The sequence below is a fragment of the Canis lupus genome, chromosome 21 (assembly GCF_048164855.1).
Source record: "Canis lupus baileyi chromosome 21, mCanLup2.hap1, whole genome shotgun sequence".
Taxonomy (NCBI): domain Eukaryota; kingdom Metazoa; phylum Chordata; class Mammalia; order Carnivora; family Canidae; genus Canis; species Canis lupus.
The window spans coordinates 17580685-17601364 of NC_132858.1; the positions used below are offsets into that span (position 1 = coordinate 17580685).

General features: G+C 59.8%; 1 protein-coding gene and 1 long non-coding RNA gene across 2 annotated transcripts in view; one reads left to right on the forward strand and one right to left on the reverse strand.

Annotated features, from left to right (window-relative positions):
* Positions 1-17275, reverse strand: part of LOC140612779 (uncharacterized) — a 32037-nt gene extending 14762 nt beyond the window's left edge. Inside the window, exon 1 of the long non-coding RNA XR_012013919.1 lies at positions 17006-17275. This is a non-coding gene — a long non-coding RNA (uncharacterized lncRNA). The remainder of the gene's footprint in view (positions 1-17005) is intronic.
* RTN4RL2 (reticulon 4 receptor like 2) lies at positions 3630-18331 on the forward strand. Its single transcript, XM_072790851.1, has 3 exons — positions 3630-4198; positions 9910-10391; positions 16988-18331. Exons 1-3 carry the CDS (start codon positions 4168-4170, stop codon positions 17738-17740), a joined length of 1266 nt encoding a protein of 421 aa, XP_072646952.1. The 5' UTR covers positions 3630-4167; the 3' UTR covers positions 17741-18331.
* The last annotated feature ends 2349 nt before the right edge of the window (positions 18332-20680 follow it).

Here is a 20680-nt window from a genome sequence, read left to right on the forward strand (position 1 = left end):
GTTCCCACTTTAGTCTCTGCCACTAGATTGCGACATCTATAGAAACAGAGCAGACTACTGTTAAACTGAAAGGGAAAATTAATAGTAATATTATTCCAGTTTGTTGAGCACAAGGCCGGGGACTCTGGTAGGTTTTATCTCTTTTTATTTCATTTAATCCTCAGACAACCCCGTGAATTGGGATCTAGATTGCCCTCTCATTTTCTGGGTGAGAAACCTGGAGCTCAGAACAGGTGAACACCTTGCCCGAGGTCATCAAGCTAAGTGAACAGCAGAGCCAGGGCAGGAACTTGCTGAAGCCTGCGCTCTTGACCACTGAGCCCACGCCCCCCTCCTCCACCTCATCTGCCACCAAGTGCCCTATACAATGAAGTTTCCAAACAGGTGTCAAAGAGAGCCAGGGAAGTCCCATGGCCTCACTGGATGGAGCCTCCCAGAGGAAAGAGGAGCCCCAGGTGTCACAGCGGGAGTAGCAGTGCTGGTAGCAAGTGGGAACGCATGGAGGAAGTCAAGCCTCGCCTAACTTGTGCCAATGCCCTGTTTCTTCTACATGACCTCCTTTCCAAAGCCCACTGTTTGCCACACAACGGATCCTCCCCCTTCTCAGGGAAAATCCATCCATCCCATCAGCCCATTTCCGAAGACCCTTGGCTTTCCTTGGGGCTGCAGATCCGCCTATCGCCACGAGAGGGCAGGCCAGCTCTGTGGCAAGTCCTGAGGACCCAGTAGCCCCAGAGACTGGCCAAGTGTCCAGCCCGGGCTGGGAGGGACCCCGGTGCCCAAAACACAGCCACCCATTACATCTTCCCATCAGCTTACTCCCTCAGATGTCAAAACATCTAACTGCAGAAGCGAGACTCATGCTCACACATGGTGTCTGATTCCACTGGGGTCAAGATCTTAACAATTAACACCAAAACAGTAAGGATAAATGCTACCACCCCAGACACGGGTCAGAATTTCATGTTACTAAGCATTTTCTCATCTCTGGAGCAGCTGGAGGTAATTTACTGAAGCATCCCCACTGTACAGATGAAGACACTGAAACATCAGAACAGGGACAAACTTTTTTGGGTCACTTAGAGAACGCTGGTCTTCAGACCCAGGGAGGACTGTTTCCAATTCCGGGTCTGGCTGGAGGTGGGACTGGGGATGGGGGAATGCAGGTGTAGATAGGGAGAGAAACAAGGGGTCAGAAGGTTCTAGAGGGAAGACCCAATGCATTGCAGTATTTCCTGTAAAGCAACCATCCACCCACTCACCCACCATCCATCCATCTATCCATCCATTTATCCATCCATCCATCCATCCATCGATCTATCCAAAAGGGTTCATTGAGCATTTGCAGGGGACACAAAGAGGGATGAGAGGAGCTTCCTGCCCTCAAAAAGCTGGCAGTCTAGCGAGGGGGAAAGTGGTGAGTCAGCAGATAATTATAGGAAACCGTGCACCCGTACAGCGGGACAGGGGCAGAGGGGTTTGTGACCCTCTGGCGTACACTCAAGTTGGAAGTGGCCCCCCGGGGCTCCCAAGGCCCAGGATTACAGGCAGGGGCACCCCCTTCCCTGCATCTCACCCCGGGACGGGGGATCCCCTCCCAGCTTCGGGTGCTGGCCTGTGCTGGGGACCCGGGGTCTCCCCCACCCCTCTCCGAAGATCGCGGGGCCCGGGGAGCCGATGACAGCACACCTGAGTCAGCCCGCCGCCCACCCGCCCCTCAGCGTCTGTCTCCGCATCTTGTGATATTTCGCTCCCCGGGAGCCAGCCCCACTGCGCTCCGGAGGCAGCTCGGCAAACAAACCCAGCGACAGATTGTGCCGCGGCTCATTCCGGGGAAGGACGCCAAATCCCACCCTGCTACCCCCAACACTCCCTCCCCGCCGCCCCCTCCAGGCCCTCCTCCCCGGCGCGGGGCCGCGGCAGGGTGGGTCCCGGGAAACGCTGCGACCTATTCCTGCCTCCTGGAGATGGGAGGGGGGCTGGAGGGGGGCTGGAGGGGGCTGGAGCCCAGGGGGGCCCTTTGCGCTCCCACCTCCCCCGGACGCGAGAGGCGCGGGCCGGGGCACTGGGTGCAGGGTGGGGGGGCGGTGCAGGGAGGGCAGACCGCAGGCCAGCAGGGGGCGCCCGAGCGTCCAGGTGCAAGAAGGCCGAGCGCCTGCCGCGGAGATGGGGGGTGGGGGGGTGGGGGGGGCGGGGATAGACACCTCGCAAGAGACCAGAGGCACCGCGATGTAGAGTCCGACAGGCAGGGAGCCGCAGGTCAGAGCGGAGGCGACAGGGACAAGGGGAGACAGTGAGAGAGAAAGAGAGAGAGAGAGAGAGACGCCTCAAGATGGGAAATGACAGGGAGAGAGGGAGGAGGGGAGAGAGGGGAGAAGGAAGGGGGGGATGGAACAGGGAGAGACTACAAAATATGAATAAGGGTGGGGGAAGAAAGTGAGAGAAATCGGACGGGAGCCAGGGGAGAATGAGAGGCTATGGGTGGAGCAGAGAATGAATGGGAAAAAAGAATCCGGCATTTATAAAGCGCCGACTGTATGCCTGCTGCTGCGCGCTACTCGGGCACCCACAGGAGAGGAGGAGCCCGAGGGCGGGCGCGGGGGAGGGGTCCTTTCCTGCGCTCCCCGCAGCCGAGCGGCGGCCCGGGGCTCTCCACCTCCTCGGGTGACGCTGCGCACAGATGGCCCGGCCCGGGCTGCACGCGCCGCTCCCGCAGCGCCACCCCTGAGGTGTCCCCGGCCCCGAAGCGCCTTCCCCGGGTCCCCGCACCTGTCGGGAGCCGACGCGGGGCGCCCCGGCTGGGGGGGGGGGGTGGATGGCGCGACCGGGGTCATCATCCCCGCTGCCTTTGTAAGGAGGCGCCCAGGTCACGGATCGGATGGCATCGAGCGCGGCCACGAGAGGCGCGAGGGACCCCCACGAGCCCAGAACGCACCCCTCTTTTAGAGGAAGCAGCAGCTCCAGTGAAATCAGTGGTCTCCTCCCCACGCGGGAGATGAGCGATTCCCTTTAGGGCGCACCACACATGCACATAAAAATGCACACACTCGCACGCGCACCCAAACTTGCACCCGCTCACCAACGCACTAAGGGGCACACACACACACACACACACACACACAGGCACTTGTCCCCTTGCCGCCCATCCCAAGCTCACTCGCGCCAAACTCTCGAACACCTCACGTTTCCCACGAGCGCGAACACGCACGCTGGTGGGCACTCAGCGGCTTACCCGTGCGCACACTCACGTGTCCCCCCCCTTCCCTAGGCCTGTTCAAAAGGTCGAGTGCCAGCCCTCTCGAGCCGCACCTGCACAAGTGTCCTTGTGCACACGTGCACGCTCATATGCACTCAGTCTTGCACACGCAAACTCTTGCACGTGCTCTTCTTACAATCACACGCACTAGGGGCTTGGGGTCTGGGAAGGGACGGGAAGGTGGAATCCAGGAGCTCTCCCAGGGGAGGGAAGCGGCGGAGGCCTGGGCATTGGCGCCGGGGACACAGCAGGAGGGGGAGGTGACCCAGGAGCCCATCTCCTCCGGGGAAGTTGGGAGGGGGAACTGGCCGGGTCCGCGGCGCCCTCTCGCTGCACTGCACCGCCCCCCTCCCCCGGAGAGCATTTCTCTCGAAGCGCGGCTCCGCGAAGGCGATCGAACTCCGTCCTCCGGGCTCCCCAAGGAGGGGAGGGGGCCGGGGCGGAGGGGGCCGGCGAGCCGCTCCCGCCTCCCGGTGGCCAGGAGAGGGTTAAGTCGGCGAGCTAGGAAGCGAGGGAGGAGCCAGCGAGTGCGGGAAGGAGTGGGGGTGGTTGGGAAGAGCATCCTCGCTGTCCCCACTCTCCCTCGGCGAGCAGCCGGGACGCACGGACCGACGGACTGACGGACTCGCGCGCCGCCTGCGCGGCCGGGGGGTGCCGGCACCCGGCGTCGACGGCCGGCTCCAGTCCTCCGAGCCCCGTCGCGCCCCGCCCCGTCCCGTCGGGGCCGATGGCTCCTCCCGAGGCCCGCAGCCCGGGGGGCGCAGGGTAGAGCGCCGCGGCCGGGCCACCAGCCCGGGGACTCCCGGGCCCTCCCGGAGCCCCGCGGGGTCCCCGCCGTCCGTCCGGCGGGCCCAGGGAGCGAGTGGGAGCGCCCTCCCCCCGCCGCCCCCTCCCCCGAGCGTCGAGACAAGATGCTGCCCGGGCTCGGGCGCCTGCTGCAAGGTAGGGACCCCGGCCCGCCCGGCGGGCGGAGGCCACCGGGGGAGGGAGGCGGGCGCCCCCCGCAGGGCGCGAGGGTGGGGCCGCTGTGGGGGCGGGGAGCCGGGGAGGGGTGGGGGCAGCGGGCTCGGCCCCGCGCCCCGGGCCCCGCCCCCGCGCCCCGGCTCGCCCGCTGGGGGAGCGCACCGGCTCGGAGGCCGCGGGGAGGCGCGGGGAGGCGCGGGGAGCTCGTGACCGCGGGGGACGCGGGGGCAGGCGGCCCCGGCCCGGGCTGCACCTGCTCCGGGGGACGCTGAGGACTCTGGCCGGCTGGGGAAGCGCCGACTCAGCAAGTCCTCGTGCCCCGTGCCTCAGCACTTTCCAGTCACCTGGGGAGACAGGGGGTGTGGGTAGGGGGGCTGTCTGGGCGGTCTGGGCGGATCGGAGGGAGATCCGAACGGCCCTGCCAAGTAGGACGGATGGAGGGCGCTCGAAGGGGGAGAGTTCCCCGGACTGAATGACAGACTAGGGTGTGGACCAGAGATTGGGGGTGGGGCGGGGAAGGGGTCGGAGAAAGGGGGAGAGCCAGAAGCGGTCGGTGATGGAGAAAGTGGTCAGGGGAGGGGGGTGCGGGGCAGAGGTTAGACGGGAAAAGCAAGCAGGGAAATGGGACCCAGGTGAGGATGGAGGAAGAGAGAGGGAGAGGGGAGACCAGATGCACAGAGGGGTGGAGAGAAGACGAGGGAGAGGAGCCCAGAATCCGGAAGCAAGGGTGGGCAATGGCAAAGAGGAGGGCTGGGACCCTGGGGACCAGGAAGGAAAGGGGAGTGGAAAGATCGGAAGCCTAGAAACCAGAGATGGACTGGGATGGTGGGTAGAGATGGGGCGTCAGGAGCCCAGAAGAGGGTCAAGGATGAGCGCTAGGGTTGGGGACAGGGAACCATAGATGGGAGAGGGCCTGGGGGTTGATGGGGATGGGGATGTAATCTGGGAAGGAAGGAAGAGGAGGAAGAGGACAAGATGGGAGAGAGGGATGGGGTGGGGGGGATCCCCAGGGATGAGACAAAGAGGCTTCTGGTAACCACTTCCACGTGGGAAGCCCTCCATTCCCAAAGCGCCTGCCTGTCACATCCCTTCTCTCAGGGAGTGGTCTGTGGGTTCTGAGCTCTGGGCCTTGGGGGTGGCTGTGAGGGAGGAAAGGGTGAGGATATTCGAGTGGGGTGGCAGCCTCCAAGGGTGGGCACCCTAGCTGGCTGTGTGCTGCCATTTATATCTCTGGGCCCCGTCGTCGGATCCTGCCACCGCCACCACGGTGGCTGCTTATTTTGGGGTGTTACATTCTGGCAGAGTGAGAAGCTGTTTGCAGCAGCACTAAACCTCCGTCACCCGCATCAGTGCTTCCCCAGACCCCTGCGTCACTGGCATCGCCACCACCTCCATTCTGCTCCGCGCTCCCACCTCCTCAGCCCCTGCCCCCTCAGCATCTGCCTGCCGGGCCTTAGCCCTTCCCCAGCCTTTTGAGTGTGGAGCTGTCGCTGCTCATCTGGGACCCTGTGTCCTTCCTTCAGAGCCAGAGCCCTCAACTCCCCTTCCAGGGAGCACCTTTTCCAGAGGCCACTCTGCCCGGTGGGTTAGCATCCTGGCACCTGCCCTCCATCTGCCTCCTCCTAGAGCCCCTTCTTTCACCAGAGCCTCTGGACTAAAAGGTGGCTCCTGGGGTGAGAACCTTATTTCTGAGCCTGGGGTACTCCAGGGTGATCGCCCAGAGTCCTTGACAATGGTCCCTCGGTGAATGGATAGTTTTTGGCTCTGGGCACCTCGGCCTTCCGGGATCGATACCATGTTCTGGCCTCTCTCCGCTCCCTCCGCAGGTCAATCCTAGCCACATCTCTTGGACACTGCTCATTCCTTTTTGACTCCCAAATGGGCCGTCCCTTAGAGCAGCCGCAAGCTGGAGACCAGAAGAGGAAAGTTGCGGAGAGCCTGGGTCCCTTCTCTGCTCTCACCTTGCACAGTATCATGGCTGGCCCAGCCCCATGCACCTGGGTGCACTTTCTGTCTCCCTTTACCTCAAGGGCAGTGACTGTCACACTCAGGTGTGGTTTCCCTGGATGATGTGAGGTCTCCCAAAGAAAGGTCAGAGGGTCTCTTCCAACATGGGCTCATCCAGTCTGGGTTCCACCTTACACTAGCAGCAAGACCTGAGGCAATTCTCTGTCCCCCAGTTGCCCTCCCCTCCTCGGCAGACAGGAGGCAATAATATTGGCCTCGCAGGGTTACGCTATGTTATACTCTGCGTAAAGACATGTAGTAATACAGTGTCTGGTGCACAGTAGGTGCTTAATAACAGATGGCTGCTGCCCATCCCTGCTCTGCACTCCCCTGCGGCTCTAGCCATCACCTGCTGACTTTAGAAAAAAGGAAGAGGAGGAAAGAGAGAAGATGGGGCGAGCCAAGAGGGTGGGGGAGGTTGTCACCAGGGGCTTTCCTCGGCCTATCTAAGTAGTGAGGGGTGAAATGAAGGCTTCAGGAAAGATATTGAAGGCAGACTGTCAGAGATCCAGGTCAGGAGGCCTGAGCCGCTCCCTCAGAAACTGACCCTTCCTCTTGGACCCTGTGACATAAGGGGTTTGCTCCTGATGGCCACTGATGTACCCCCCCCTTTCAGCTCCAACACTCTGCATCTCGCCCTAGTCTTCGCCAGGGAGTCACAAGATGGGGGCTGGGAGTGGACGCGTGGTCCTCAGGGAGGGAGAGAAGACAAGGCCTGGAGGGAAGGAGGGATGGTGAGGAGCCGTGGGAAGCAGGGGGTGGGGAAGGAAAGGGCAGACACCGGGCAGGGACAGAGGGCGCGGAGGAGGGAGAGAGGCATGGTGTTCCAGCGCCCCCCTGCCTCTGCCCAGCAGCGCTCCAGCCAGGCCTGGGGGCAGAGAAACCCAGAGCCCCCCACCTTCCCCTCCTCCTCGCCTCCAGTGAGAGCCGCAGCCTGAATTATGGATGAGGCTCCTTGGGTTACAGCTGCTTTGCACGGCGGAGAGGGCCAGAAATGGCAACAGAGTCACTGTTACGCAGCAGCTGTCACGGAGGGGCCCCCTGTTCAGGGCCCCTCCTCAAAAAGCCTGCAGGGAACACCATCTCCCACTTGGGGCGGTGGGCCAGTGGGCTAGTGGGCTGAGATGGGGGTACATAGAGGGACCGGAGAGAGGGAGTGTGGGGAAAGAGGAGAGGAGCCCCTGCATGTGGGCAAGCAGGGGGCTAGGGAGTCACAGGTCAGCCCCTGCACACTTGGCCTCCAGGCCAGGGGAGACCCTGAGCCAGGGAGAGGCCCCCCTCCCGCCAAGTCTGGAGGGCTCTGGAACTCACGTCCTTCCTCCCCCGTCTCTCCTGGGGTATACCAGTCAGCCCCAGAGGCTGGGGGGGAAGAGCTCCGTCATCCTCCGGAGTGCTGGTGGCCTCCAGAGCTCACACTCTCCTGAGCTTTGTGGATAAGGGGTGGGATTAAGGATCAGAAAAGGATTTGACTTCCTCTGGTGTCAAGTCCTCAGGGAAGCAAGCTTAGAGGGTGACTGCTAGAAGGAGAAGTGTCCTGGCCAGTCATGACGAGAATCCTTTCTGGTGCCTGCCCAGTTGATCACTCTGCTGTGTGACCTTGGGCAAGTTTCTTGCCCTCTCTGAGCCTCAATGTCCCCCGCATAGGGCAAGAACTTGAACCAGCTGAACCTGGAGGACCTCTCCAGCTCTGAAACCTCCCGTTCTAAGCCCCAAACCTCAGGCCTCACGAAACCCACCCCTAGGGTTCCCCGCCGCGCTCCTGCCCCCCACCTCTGCCTGGTTCAGTTGAGGGGTGAGAGACGTGCCCCTCCACCCCACGTGGCTCTGAAAAACTCGGGAGGAGAAAGTAATCGTGAAACGCCGCCCGGGGGAGGGGTGAGAAGGGCCGAGAAACGCGGAGGTGGTGTGAAGGAACGGAACAGCAGCCGCTGTGTCACTGAGTATTACATCACACCCAGCCTACACACGCACGGGGCGCACTCACACACGCGGAGGACAGCCGGCACACGCTCGCGCGGCTCGGCACCAGGAGGGGCCTCTTGGAGCTGGGGTGGCACCCGAAGTCGAGGAGTGGGAACACCACACACACCAGGCGTGGGGTCCCCCATCCCTGCGCCTGTGTGTTCTCCGGGGGGGGGGGGGGACAACGGCAGAGCATCCATGACACCCGTCCACACCCGGCCCTGTCGCGGCCTTGTGCACACACCGGGTTCAGCAGCACCATATGCAGTGAGCACCCAGCTCACACCCATACCTAAGATCACACACGTGTGCATATGCACACACACACATTCACGCGCAGCGATGTCTGGGGCACAAGGCACTACTGAAAATCACAGACCCTCAGTCCCTGCCCTGGAGTGTCTGAAACCCACAGAGCCCCAGGATCTCAGGTCCTCGGCCCCCGGCCCTGTCATCCTTCCCTCCGCCTGCATGGACCCAACACATTCCATGAAGCAGAAGCTTCTCAGTCAATGTGTGCCCAGAAATCACGGCCCAGCGCGTGGGGTGTAGGCTGCCCTTCTTCCCAGGCAAACGGGCCAGAAGAAAATCCGAGGAGTCATCTGGCAGTCATGAGAAAGGTCAGAAGGCAAGCTAGATCCAGCCCAGAAGCTCACAGCTGTGGTGAGGGCAAGAAGGCCAGGGGACAGGGATGGGCGAGGGGGTCCTATGCCCCCTGCCCCCGCACGGGATGCAGGGGCCTGGACACTACTCTTTAGCCCCAGGCCTCTGGGCATCCCTGGGCCTGCTTCTCCAACCGTGTCCTAAGAAGGCTGAACTATTTCCGACATTCAAGAGTTACTTTGAAAAAAATACATATATATATCAAGTGACTTTGAATGAGAAGAGCTGCGGTATAAAATGCAGACTCCCAGGCAATCCCCCCGAAAGCCTGATTTTGCCTGCTTTCTGGGCCCGCCTGGCTGATTCTGTTGCAGGTGGCTGCTGGCCCCATTCAGAAACGCCCTGACCCCTGGGCCCTCAGGGCCCTTCCGGCTTGGACAGGCCCTGGTTCTTCCAAGGTGAAAGCTGCTGGAAGGTGAGGGAGGCGAGCTGCATGCCCCAGTGGGCTCGGCAAGACCAGACCCCGGAGCAGCCCAAGGGCCATTTCGCACAGACCTTAGATTCACGAAGATTCTCAATTTAGTTCCAGCCCTTCTCCAATGGGGGCGATTCGCCCGACCACCCCCCCAGCAGGGGACATCTGGCAATGTCTGGAGACATTTTGGTTATCGTAACCAGGGGGCAGGTGTTACTGGCACCTAGTGGGCAGAGGACAAGGGAGCCGCTGAACATCCTAAATAAGATGTCGCATAGGACAGCCCCGTACAACAAAGATCCATCAGGCCTACCATCCCCGCTGGAGAAGCCCTGGGCCATGGGCAAACCTACCGCAGTGAAAACCAATGGCAAAAGGCCACCACTCATCCAACAACTATCAACCTTGCTTTCTAGTGTCCTCTTGGCATTCCTTTATTTTTTTTGTACACCAGGAGCCTCAGAAAGCCGAGGAGGCCAGGGCTTGTTGGGACACTGAGGTTACACTCAGAACCCCTACCCATCAATCCAGAGGCGCTGCCCTTGCGGGGGGGGGGGGGGGGGGGTTGGGGGGGTTGGCGCCCCCAGGCTGGCAGGCCTGGCCCTTGGCCCCTCCCGGAACCTCCCGCCTCCCTCTCCCACAGGTCCCGCCTCGGCCTGCCTCCTGCTGATGCTCCTGGCCCCGCCCCCCGCGGCCCCCAGCTGCCCCATGCTCTGCACCTGCTACTCGTCCCCGCCCACCGTGAGCTGCCAGGCCAACAACTTCTCCTCCGTGCCGCTGGCCCTGCCGCCCAGCACGCAGCGACTCTTCCTGCAGAACAACCTCATCCGCACGCTGCGGCCCGGCACCTTCGGACCCAACCTGCTCACCCTGTGGCTCTTCTCCAACAACCTCTCCACCATCTACCCGGGCACCTTCCGCCACCTGCAGGCCCTGGAGGAGCTGGACCTCGGCGACAACCGGCACCTGCGCTCCCTGGAGCCTGACACCTTCCAGGGCCTGGAGCGGCTGCAGTCTCTGCATCTGTACCGCTGCCAGCTCAGCAGCCTGCCTGGCAACATCTTCCGCGGCCTGGTCAGCCTGCAGTACCTCTACCTCCAGGAGAACAGCCTGCTCCACCTCCAGGTGAGCCTGCCCCGCCCCCGGCGCACCTGCGCACCGTCCTGGTCCCCACCATCCTGGTCCCCACGCTCCTGCCAAGCATCCCTAGTTCCCGGCCCCTGTCCTAACTTCCTGTCCCTCTCACTCCCGCTAGGGGCTTCTCTGTTCTCTGTCTTCTATCTTCCTGGCTCCTCCTGTTGGGGTCCCTTGCGGCCTCTCTCCCTGACTCTCCAACCCCCCATCTGTCTCCCTCTGCCCGTCTGTCTGTCTATCCCTTTCTGTCCCTCTCCGCCTCTCTCACAAACTTGCCTCCCCCATCTGTCTTCTTCTGCCTCTCTGTCTGCCTCCCTTCGCACGCCCACTCCGCGCACGCCCCCATGTCTGTCTGGGTGTATGTACGTGTCTCTTTCTGTGATCCCTCCTTTCCCCCTTTTGTTTGCCTTCGGGGGACTCTCCCTTTCCCCAGGCACCCAGCCTGAAGGCCTTGGTGGCTGCTCTTCTCACCCACCCCCACACCCTCCGGTCCTGGGGAGGAGGAGCAAGAGGGCACAGCCCCTGCAATTATGCCCCATGAAGGTTCCGCCTCTCTCCAGCTCACCAGGGATTGGGACAAGGGGACGACGTCCTGCCCTTTCCGGATTCCTGTCCCCCAAACCTGTCCTCCCCGTGCAAGGGAAGAAGGAAAGGGAAAGGTAAAGAGTGGTTAAGTAGCTGGAAAATGGATGCCCTGGAAACGGAAGGAATAACAGTAATTGCTATTTATTGTTATTATCATTGATCTAAATATTGTTTATTGTTGTTGTTACGCTGACTGTTTGACAGCCAGATCCTCCCATTCTATTTCCCCAGGAAGCAATCACACACCCTCCAAACCACTCTGGAAGAAATTCCTCCCTGGGCTACACAGCCTGTAGCTGGAAGGGGGTAGGGACCACCAAATTCTCCCCTCCCCTGTGCCCCCCCCCCCCCCACATAAGCCTGGAAGGCACATGCTCCTCCTCACTCCTGGTCGGGTCAGTGCCTCCCTGGTCTCACCAATGTGCCCGCCCATCCGCACATCAGGTCGGGTTGATGTTGACACTAGCAGTAACGACCTGACAAACGTGTATGGAGCACCCCATTATGTGCTACGTGCTGAGGAGACAGCAGTGAATGGAAGAGACAAAGCTCCCTGCCTTCAGACAGAGCATTCTAGTCAGGGAAAGGGACAGAAGGAAAATACACAGTGTGCCAGAAAATTCTGTCCTGGCCATTACTGCTGCCTAAATGGCCGTCAGAATAGCGCCCACCACCACTTAGTGGGCGCATTGTGTGTCTGGCACCGTGCTAAGGACTTTGCAGGCCTGGACTCTGGTAATCTTTACTGGCGTGTGGCAAATGTTAACCTTTCCAAGCCACAGTCTTCCCATCTGGAAAACGGGGGCAGCAACAGCCCCCCATCTCCTAGGGATGTTATATGCGTTCAGTGCATGAATAATTTGTAAAGCACTTAGAATAGTGCTTGGCATACGGTAAGCACTATATAAATGCTTGTTAAAATACTATTTTAAAAAGAGAACCAAGCCTCGTTAAACACTGGCCTTGGTGAAATGGCCCATCTTGGACCCGATCCTGGAGATCTGGGTCAACTTCATGGATGATACTGAGGCCACAAGCGGGTCCCAGAATACTCCCTCCCTTTCCTTTGCTTCCTAAATTTGCCTCGCACCTCAGGATTTGCAAAGTACATCCAGCCACCTCATCTCACTTCTACGGCCCTGTCGGGGGTTGTCTCCTTACAGATGGGGAAGCGGAGGCCCAGGGCCCCAAAGGCTTTGTAGGTAGAAGGCCTCTACACATCAAGACTTTTAAACCACTGGCCACGTCACTGGGGGCTTGTGTGTCTCAACTTCGCAACAGCCTGGTTCTGGGGGACAGTTAGGGGCAGTAGGGACACAGAACAGAAGTTCCTGGTGCCACACGACCAGGAAGGGCGGGTAGTGCTGGAGACTGCGAGGTCTGATGGCATTTCAGGAACTTCTGTCCTCCAGACCTCTCCCCCAGGCTCTGTCCAGGGGCAGGGGGGCAGGAAGGACAGCAGAGTGCTCGTCTCTGAAACCCACTCTTTGGAGCCTGCCAGACCCAGGTTCCAATCTTGGCTGCGGTGTGGCTTCGGACAAATGACTCAACCTCTCCACCTTCATTTCCTTGTCTATAAAATGGCAGTCATGGTAGTACTTGAAGTTTATCTAAGAAGCTCTATAAGGTTTAAAATTTAGTCTAGAGCCACCCTCAGTACAGGCGGGGTCATTATCATGTTACTACTAGTAGTTCGACAACTACTCCTGACGCCCTGACCCCCTCGTCAATACATATTGGTTGTTCAGAAGGGCGAATCTGGGGCCAGAGTGACTGAGTTTGAATCCCTGCTCTGCTGCTTTCCGACTTATTTAACTTTAGGCAAGCTGCCTCCCCATTCTGAACCCCAGTTTCCTTATCTTTAAAATGAGAAAAATTAAAGTAAGACCTTCCACAAAGAATGGCTATAAAAAGCCAATGAGTTTGTGTATATAAAGCACATAGTTCAGTGCAGAATAAATCACGTCATGATGACCCGACCCTCTTCCACTCTCAGGCCACAACGGCAGCCAGTGAGTAGGCTCAGGAGAGTTCTGGGCAAGGGGGTCCTTGAGTGAACAGGGTGGTGGTGGGGGGGTCTTCTGAAACGGGACATGCTTGTCCTGCACCCTGTAGTATGAATGGCATGGTGCAGGGCATCATGGGAAGGAAGCATCCTCACACCTGGCCCCTTCCTAGAGCAGAAAGAAAGAGCCAGCTTCTGCCCAGGGGACTGCCAGGCAGAACCAGGCCCGGAGATGCGACAGGCAGGTGAGGAAATGTGCGGCTGGGGTGAGATGCACAGAATGCAGGTGTGAACTAAGATGGAGCCTGCCCAGAGAGGGGAGCTGTGGAGGGGGTGAGGGGGGCCACAGCTCTTCAGGAAGGTGGAGGTAGAGGTGCAGGTGGAGGCAAGGGGCGGTGGGGTTTCTCACGGACTGTCCGTTGTAGGCCAGGCACTGTACCAGGGGGCGTTCATTCATCAGTGGGTATGTATGGTGCACCTACTACATGCCAGGCGGTGTTCTGGGTGCCAAGGATTCAAGAGTGAGCAAAAACAGTGTCCCCCACTCTCTTGGAGCTTATTTTCTACTTGACTAGAACCAGATGATAGAGACACCAGTTCTCTCCCTTAATCACTACGGCCTACATGGTTTAATAGGGCACTCAGGCAGAGCCGGGTTTGAATCCCAGGCCCATCTCTGGCTTGCTGTGTGGCTCTGGGCAAGTTACTTAACCACTCTGAGTCTCAAAGGACCCATCTGTAAAGCGGAGAAAAAATGACCTGCACCTCAGAGGTTTGTTGTGAGGATTAAAGAAGACGCTACTTGAAAAGTGCTCAACACGATGTCTGGTTCAGAGTAAGCATCATTTCCCCCCTTTAAGGGCTGAGGATACTGAGCCTCTGTGAAGTCCAGTGACCTCTGACCAGTCCATTAAGGAGTACAGCCTAGAAGTGGCCCAGGTCTGCCTGACTCCAGAGTTCAGGCCCAACCCATATAGCTGCTGGACCCTAGGCAAGTCACTTGCCTTCTAGGGGCCTTCCTCTCCTATTTTCCGGAAGGGACGTAATAATATTGTCTGCCTCGTGGGGTTGTGATGATTCAGTTACTACATGGGATCCGGGTAGCACAGAGCTTGGCACACAGTGCAAACTCTGACGCAGACGATGACAGTGACACCTGGCACAGATTGGTGAGCACTGTGAGTGGGGGTGCCTGGCACAGAGTAGACACTCAATACGGCTTTGTTGAATGAATGAGGTACACTCCAGGACTCACTTACTCATAAATATCAGATGAGGTTGGATCTTAATGATCAACTCTCAAGTCCCTTGTTTCACAAATGAAGAAACCTGAGGCTCAGAGAGGTTTGTGGAGCTGCCCAAGGTCACACAGCCCAGCAGCCAGTGCCAGAGACTGGAGCTGGGAGGGTGGAAGGAGGCAAAGTGAAAGGCAGGATGCTGGATGCTGTGGGGGTCTGGGGGTGGGGATGGGGCAGGGATGCTGCCTTGTGAGATTCCAAATGGATGCAGAGAGCTGTGAAGCGACCTGGGGGGAGGTGAGGGAAATATGGTTTTGGAAATGGAAGTCGATGGCTTTAGCAGCCGCTGTCAGCCCAGAGGGAGGGGGCACAGAGTGGGGAGGGCGAGGGCTGTGAAAGTCAAAAGCTTATTAATGCACAGAGAAGGGTTTTAACAGGGAGAGAGGAAGGTCTGGATTTGAAAGCTGCAGCTCAGGAAGTGGTTGGGGGATTTGGCAACGGCTTGGATGAGGGGAGGGGTATGGACCCCTAGATGGAGGCTCAGTGAGAGGAACGCCAGGACATGTGCAAGCGGGAAAAGGAGGAAGAGGAGGAGGTTGGGATCAAGGGATTCTGTAGCCCCCTGCACTGGGGCTGTAGGTCAAAGGCACCTGAATTTCTGGGGTGTCTGAACCTTGGGTTGTCCCTACCTGACCTCTGGAAGCCCCCTGAGTGTGATGACCTCCACTTCTACCCCCATCCCCTGTTGATCCTGATCAGGAATCTCTGGGTGTGTCCCACTATGGCTGGCATCGTAAAAAAGAAGCCCGAACTAGGTGTCTGAGTGGAAGGGTTTCGGAGCCCACTCCCTGGGGGCCAGGAAAAGAAGGACAAGGCCACCAGGCCAGGCTGGGGCGGGCTGAGGCCACAGGCATGCAGAGAGCCCACTGGAGACCTGAGCGAGGCAGGGGGTGGTGGCAGCAGGGGGCGCAGAGAACGCTGGTGTCACAGACACCCAAGAAGGTTGAGGGGACGGATCTCAATGTGGCCAACAGGAGGGTTCTTGGCAGGCTCAGTTCCTGGAGCGGAGAGGGCGGAAGGCAGATGGGAGGGGGCGAGAGAACGCCGGAGCACAGGAAGGTGGGGGCTGTGGGTGTGGGCTGGGAGTCAGTGCCCTCCCCCCCACCTGAGAGCCGGGACAGGCTCCTGGCTGGGATGGGCAGGAAACGGTGGGAACCGCAGCCGGAAACAGGATCCAGGGGGGAGCTGGCTTCAGCACAGCGGATGCTCTTAGCCCTGAGAGCCAGAGCTTCTGGGCCTGCTGACCACAGTGATGTCCTGCACCAAGTTGGTGGGGGGGAAGGTCAGTACTGGGGTTCTGGGCCCCTCTCTGGGTCTCCGTGCTCTCCTCTAGAAAAAGTGGCTGGGCGGCTGGACCTGGAAGCACTAACTCCCAAGTCTGGCTGACCATCACCAGGCTGGAGAGCTGGTTAGAATTCACAATCCAGCCCCCACCAGGAAGCATACCTAGACCTATACCCGCACCCCCATTAACTCTGAATCAGAGTTCTAAATCCTTGCAGCACTAACAGCGCCTGATTCTGGGACTCCCCAGCCCCAGGAAGGCCGGTGGGACAACGCCTCGATGGGGGCCAGTGATCAGGGCATCAGACAGCAGGCTTTCTTCCCCTCCCCTGCCACCTCTGGGCGGGTGGAGCTGACATTGAGTCCTTTTAATATCCTAACAAAGTAGAATAGTAGAACTTTTGAGCCTCAGGAAACTCCTCTGTTAGAGCAGAAGGGATGGACCTAATTGTAACTGAGGCCCTACTGTCGTAATAACCCCTGTTTATTGGTGGTGGTCTATGTGCCCACCGAGTGCAGTATCCTTCCAGCATGATCTCACCTAATCCTCCCTCAGCCTGCTGAAGGGGGATATTCTCTGAGCTATGGGTCCTGAAGAAACTGGATGAGGCTGAGTAGCCTGCCCAACACAACGCAGCTGGGAAGAGGGCAAGCTGGATCGGAAGCCCCGAGCTCTCCCTCCTGAGTCTGTGGGCTTCACTGGACCGAATCCCAATGTGCCAGGCACTGTGCCCAGCACTTCACCCATCTGCTTTGTGTGGATTGTCTTCCTAATCCTCAGCACAAACGCAGGAGGACGTACACTCATCCCCATTTTATAGATGAGGAAACGGGCTTAGAGAGATTACTAGCTTGGCCAAGTTAACCACGGTGGCCAACCCACTGAATGCCGACCTCATGGCAATCTTGTTCTGAGTAACAACATATACGGCTTCATTTAATCTCGGCATTTTACAGGCGAAGAAACTGAGTCACAGATACTGAGGCTTGCCCCCAGTGGCGGAGCCAGTGCTGGACAGAGCCCAGGATTTGAAGTCAGGAAGTCCGGCCAAGCAGTCTACATGCTGAAGCGAACGGTGCGGGTGGGGGGTGGGGTCTCATTCTCCAAGTGTGGTCCCCTGACCCGCAGCATCAGCATCACCGGGGAGCGCACCCCTCCTGCCGCCACACCCCAGACCTGCTGAGCCAGAAACTGGGGCTCTGCAGGGGCATGCAGAGCAGAGAACGAGTGACCTCAACTATACTGCTTTGCGCACATTTAACAGGTCGATAGGTTAGGGGAGGTAGGATTCGAACCCAGGACTCTCCAAAACCCTTCCCTTCTGAAACCACAGGCCTCCCCTCCTCCCACCCGCCTCTAAGGACGGCTCTCTCTAACCCTCTCCCCCCCACCCCCACCCCCACCCCACCCCCAGGATGACCTGTTCGCGGACCTGGCCAACCTGAGCCACCTCTTCCTCCACGGGAACCGCCTGCGGCTGCTCACGGAGCACGTGTTCCGCGGCCTGGGCAGCCTGGACCGGCTGCTGCTGCACGGGAACCGGCTGCAGGGCGTGCACCGCGCGGCCTTCCGCGGCCTCAGCCGCCTCACCATCCTCTACCTGTTCAACAACAGCCTGGCCTCGCTGCCCGGCGAGGCGCTGGCCGACCTGCCCGCGCTCGAGTTCCTGCGGCTCAACGCCAACCCCTGGGCGTGCGACTGCCGCGCGCGGCCGCTCTGGGCCTGGTTCCAGCGCGCGCGCGTGTCCAGCTCCGACGTGACGTGCGCCACCCCCCCGGAGCGCCAGGGCCGCGACCTGCGCGCCCTCCGCGACTCCGACTTCCAGGCCTGCCCGCCCGCCGCGCCCACCCGGCCCGGGAGCCGCGCGCGCGGCAACAGCTCGTCCAACCACCTGTACGGCGTGGCCGAGGCCGGGGCGCCGCCCGCCGACCCCTCCACCCTCTACCGAGACCTGCCCGCCGAGGACCCGCGGGGCCGCCAGGCCGGGGGGGACGCGCCCACGGAGGACGACTACTGGGGGGGCTACGGCGGCGAGGACCAGCGCGGCGAGCAGACGTGCCCGGGCGCGGCCTGCCAGGCGCCCCCGGACTCCCGCGGCCCCGCGCTCTCGGCCGGGCTGCCCAGCCCTCTGCTCTGCCTCCTGCTCCTGGCGCCCCACCACCTCTGACTGCGGTGCTGCGACGCCCCCCGCCCGCCCCCGGCCCGCCCCGGCCCGGCCCCCTGCGCCTCTGCAGCCTTCCTCTCCCCTCCCCCGGGACGGACCGCGCCTCTCCCCGCCCCTGGGCTGCGGGCTCTCGCCGGGGGGTGGGGGGAGCGGGGTCGTGTCCGGTGGCCCAGCCCTAGTCTCCCCAACTCCGACCATTAAAACTCTCCCACCCCCACGCTGGGGTGGGGCACCCCAGGCAGCCGCTGACCCCTACTCCCCGTGGACTCGAGAGGGGCTTTTGTCTGCAGAGCATCTTCCACCAGCAGAGCCTTTGGAAGCTCCCTGGAAGGGAGCGCCCCCCCCCCAACCCCGACCCCAGGAGCCCTTTGGAGGGATGCCTCAGTTGGGGCCAGGCTAACCCTAGGCCCCTGCTTATCCTAGCCCCCCTCAGCCTCCCGACACTGGAGGAATACTTTTCTCCTAAGTCTACCCGGGACACTTTTTAGGGCGCCTGGAGAGAACTTTCCTCTCCACCGTGGCCCCTGTGTGGTGAAGATCAACAGAAGTTGTTTGGAAAAAAAAAAAAATTTATTAAAAAATTCTATTATTTTATCTTTTTCTGTAAGATTTGTTGACTCAGGACCTCGAAAGTGGGAAGAGGGCTTAGAAGCATCAGGAATTCAGGGCCAGGAGGGTTAGAAAAAGGGGATCCATCGCATGCCTTCCAAGTGCTTCTTGCCTGGTTGAGCTGGTATGCTGCTGCCTGCAGAGGAGGAGCTGAAGAATGAGGAAGAGGGGGTGACCCTGGAGTCCCCAGCAGGCCGGTGAAATCTGACAGCCAAGAGCAGGTGCTGACATCACCTCACCTCCCAGTGGTCTGGGAGAAGCCACTACCTATGACCCTGACTTGTCTGGCGCCTGAGGAGCTGAGCTTGTGGGGAAGGCCTGCAGCCTGGTCAACAGCTCCCTCCCAGGCCCTGTTCCTTCAGGAAGGAAGAGCATTTCCCACCTTACCCTGCAGGGAGAAATAACAGACATCCAGAGTCACAGCCAGCCCAAACATGACTTTGGGCAAATCTGAAAAAGGCACCTCATCCTCAGGAGAACCCAGCCCCACACCACAGCAAACACCTCAGCAAGCAGAGCCTGAGGCTGAATTTCAGCTCATAGTTGCCCCCTTGGCTGAGTGCCTTTGTGCAGTGTGCAGCCTGCACAGCTGTACACAACGACCCTGTATAGATCAATGGTCTCTTTCCCTTGACTCCTGTGAGGTATGGGCCAGGGCAGAAAAGCAGTTCTGCAAGCAGGTTAGAAGAGAGACCACAGGCCTAGGAGCACCAGAGGGATAAGAATCTCAAGTTGGGGTGCCCTGCTGCCTTGGAGCATCTGAAGCTTCATCTCTCCAGTGCATGAAAGGGAGAATTCGGGTTACGGCTAGGCCTGAGGAAGGAAAAGCCCGACTAAGAAGGACTTGGGATAGAGATTGGGGGTGAGTCTCATCAGAGCAATGGAGGGGAGAAGCTTGATGGTTTACATTTAGGATTAAGAATGTAAACTGGGGGTGCCGATGGAAAGAGAGGGGACCTGGATGCCAGGGCTCAGAGAGTGGGGATGCCAAGATCCCGTGACCCTGGCTGGGCAAGTCAGAAGGATGGCAAGAAGAGGAGGCAGACATGGGAAGGCGTGGACGCCGAAGGCCTTGGAGGCACTGGAAGCAGGTGGATCTGGGTAAGAATGAGGGAGCAGAGAAGGCAGCTAGCTAGTGAGGAAGCCGGGGAGCCTCGGGGTCTGGGGTCTCCCGGAGGCCTGGGACAGGCTGGCTTTGGGGAGACTAGCCAGTGGGACTAGGGCTCTGATGGAGGAGGAGCCGCTGCGGACTGGGCAGGGGGAGGGAGGATGCTGGGAAATCAGAAGCAGGCTGTCCAGGTCACAGAATTATCGTTGTGAAATATTCATGGGCCTTCGGTCCAGATGCTATTTCAGAACAGTGAAAGCAAAAGGAGTGTGCGAGCCTCAGGAAGAAGCCCACAGCAATGCCTCTTTCCACCACCCCCACCTCCACCACCATCAGCCCAGACAGACCCACGGACGCCCATCACGTGCACACCCACGCTCACGCGCTCTCTCTCACACACTCACACAACGCGGAGCTCCGGAGCACGTGCAGGCAAGCTGACACCCACGGGTCCCACCAACAGGCAGATGCACCCCAAATGCATGCACACGTAGCTGCCTCAGCAGGACCCCGCACAGAGACCACCTCTAGAGATCTCACACGCACAGACCCCCCACCCACCGACCCAGCATCTCCAGAAGACTGATTTACAGCCCTGAGCTGCACACTCTGAGACAGGAGGGGCTTTCAAGGACATCCAGTCCAACCACCAGTGCTCTGAGGGAGAAACTGAGGCCGAGAGAGGGGAAGGGATTTGGCCAAGACCCCCGACCCCTGAAGGAAACAAAGCTCATTGACCTGCCGCATTCTGCGAGGGTATCCACATTCTGCACTACCTGCCCGTGCCCCCAGCCCTCTAATCTCCTGTGTCTACCCACTCCCCCAGTCCCCTCCTGGGGCCCTGACCCATCATCCCTCCCTTTCCATTCCCCCTCCCCCCTCCCCGCTCCTCCCACTCCATCTCCTCATTGCCTCCTGCCTAGAATAAACACGGAGCAGTACCTTCCTCTCTGGTTTTCCTACCTTCAGTCTCTCTCCCTCCCACCCTGCCTGCCCGTGGTAGCCAGATCCATCCCACCCAAATGTGCATCGTGTTTTCCTGTCAACTCAGAAACCTGCAATGCCTCCTTAACTGCCTACAGGTTAAAAATGAAATGCCCAACAGAGCATCAAAGATCCCTCGGAGTCTGGTACCAACGGCCTTTCTAGCCTTTTCTCTCGTGGCCTCGCCCCAAATCTTCACTCCAGCTAGAATGGTTGTATCACATCACGCTGGCCCGGGTTAG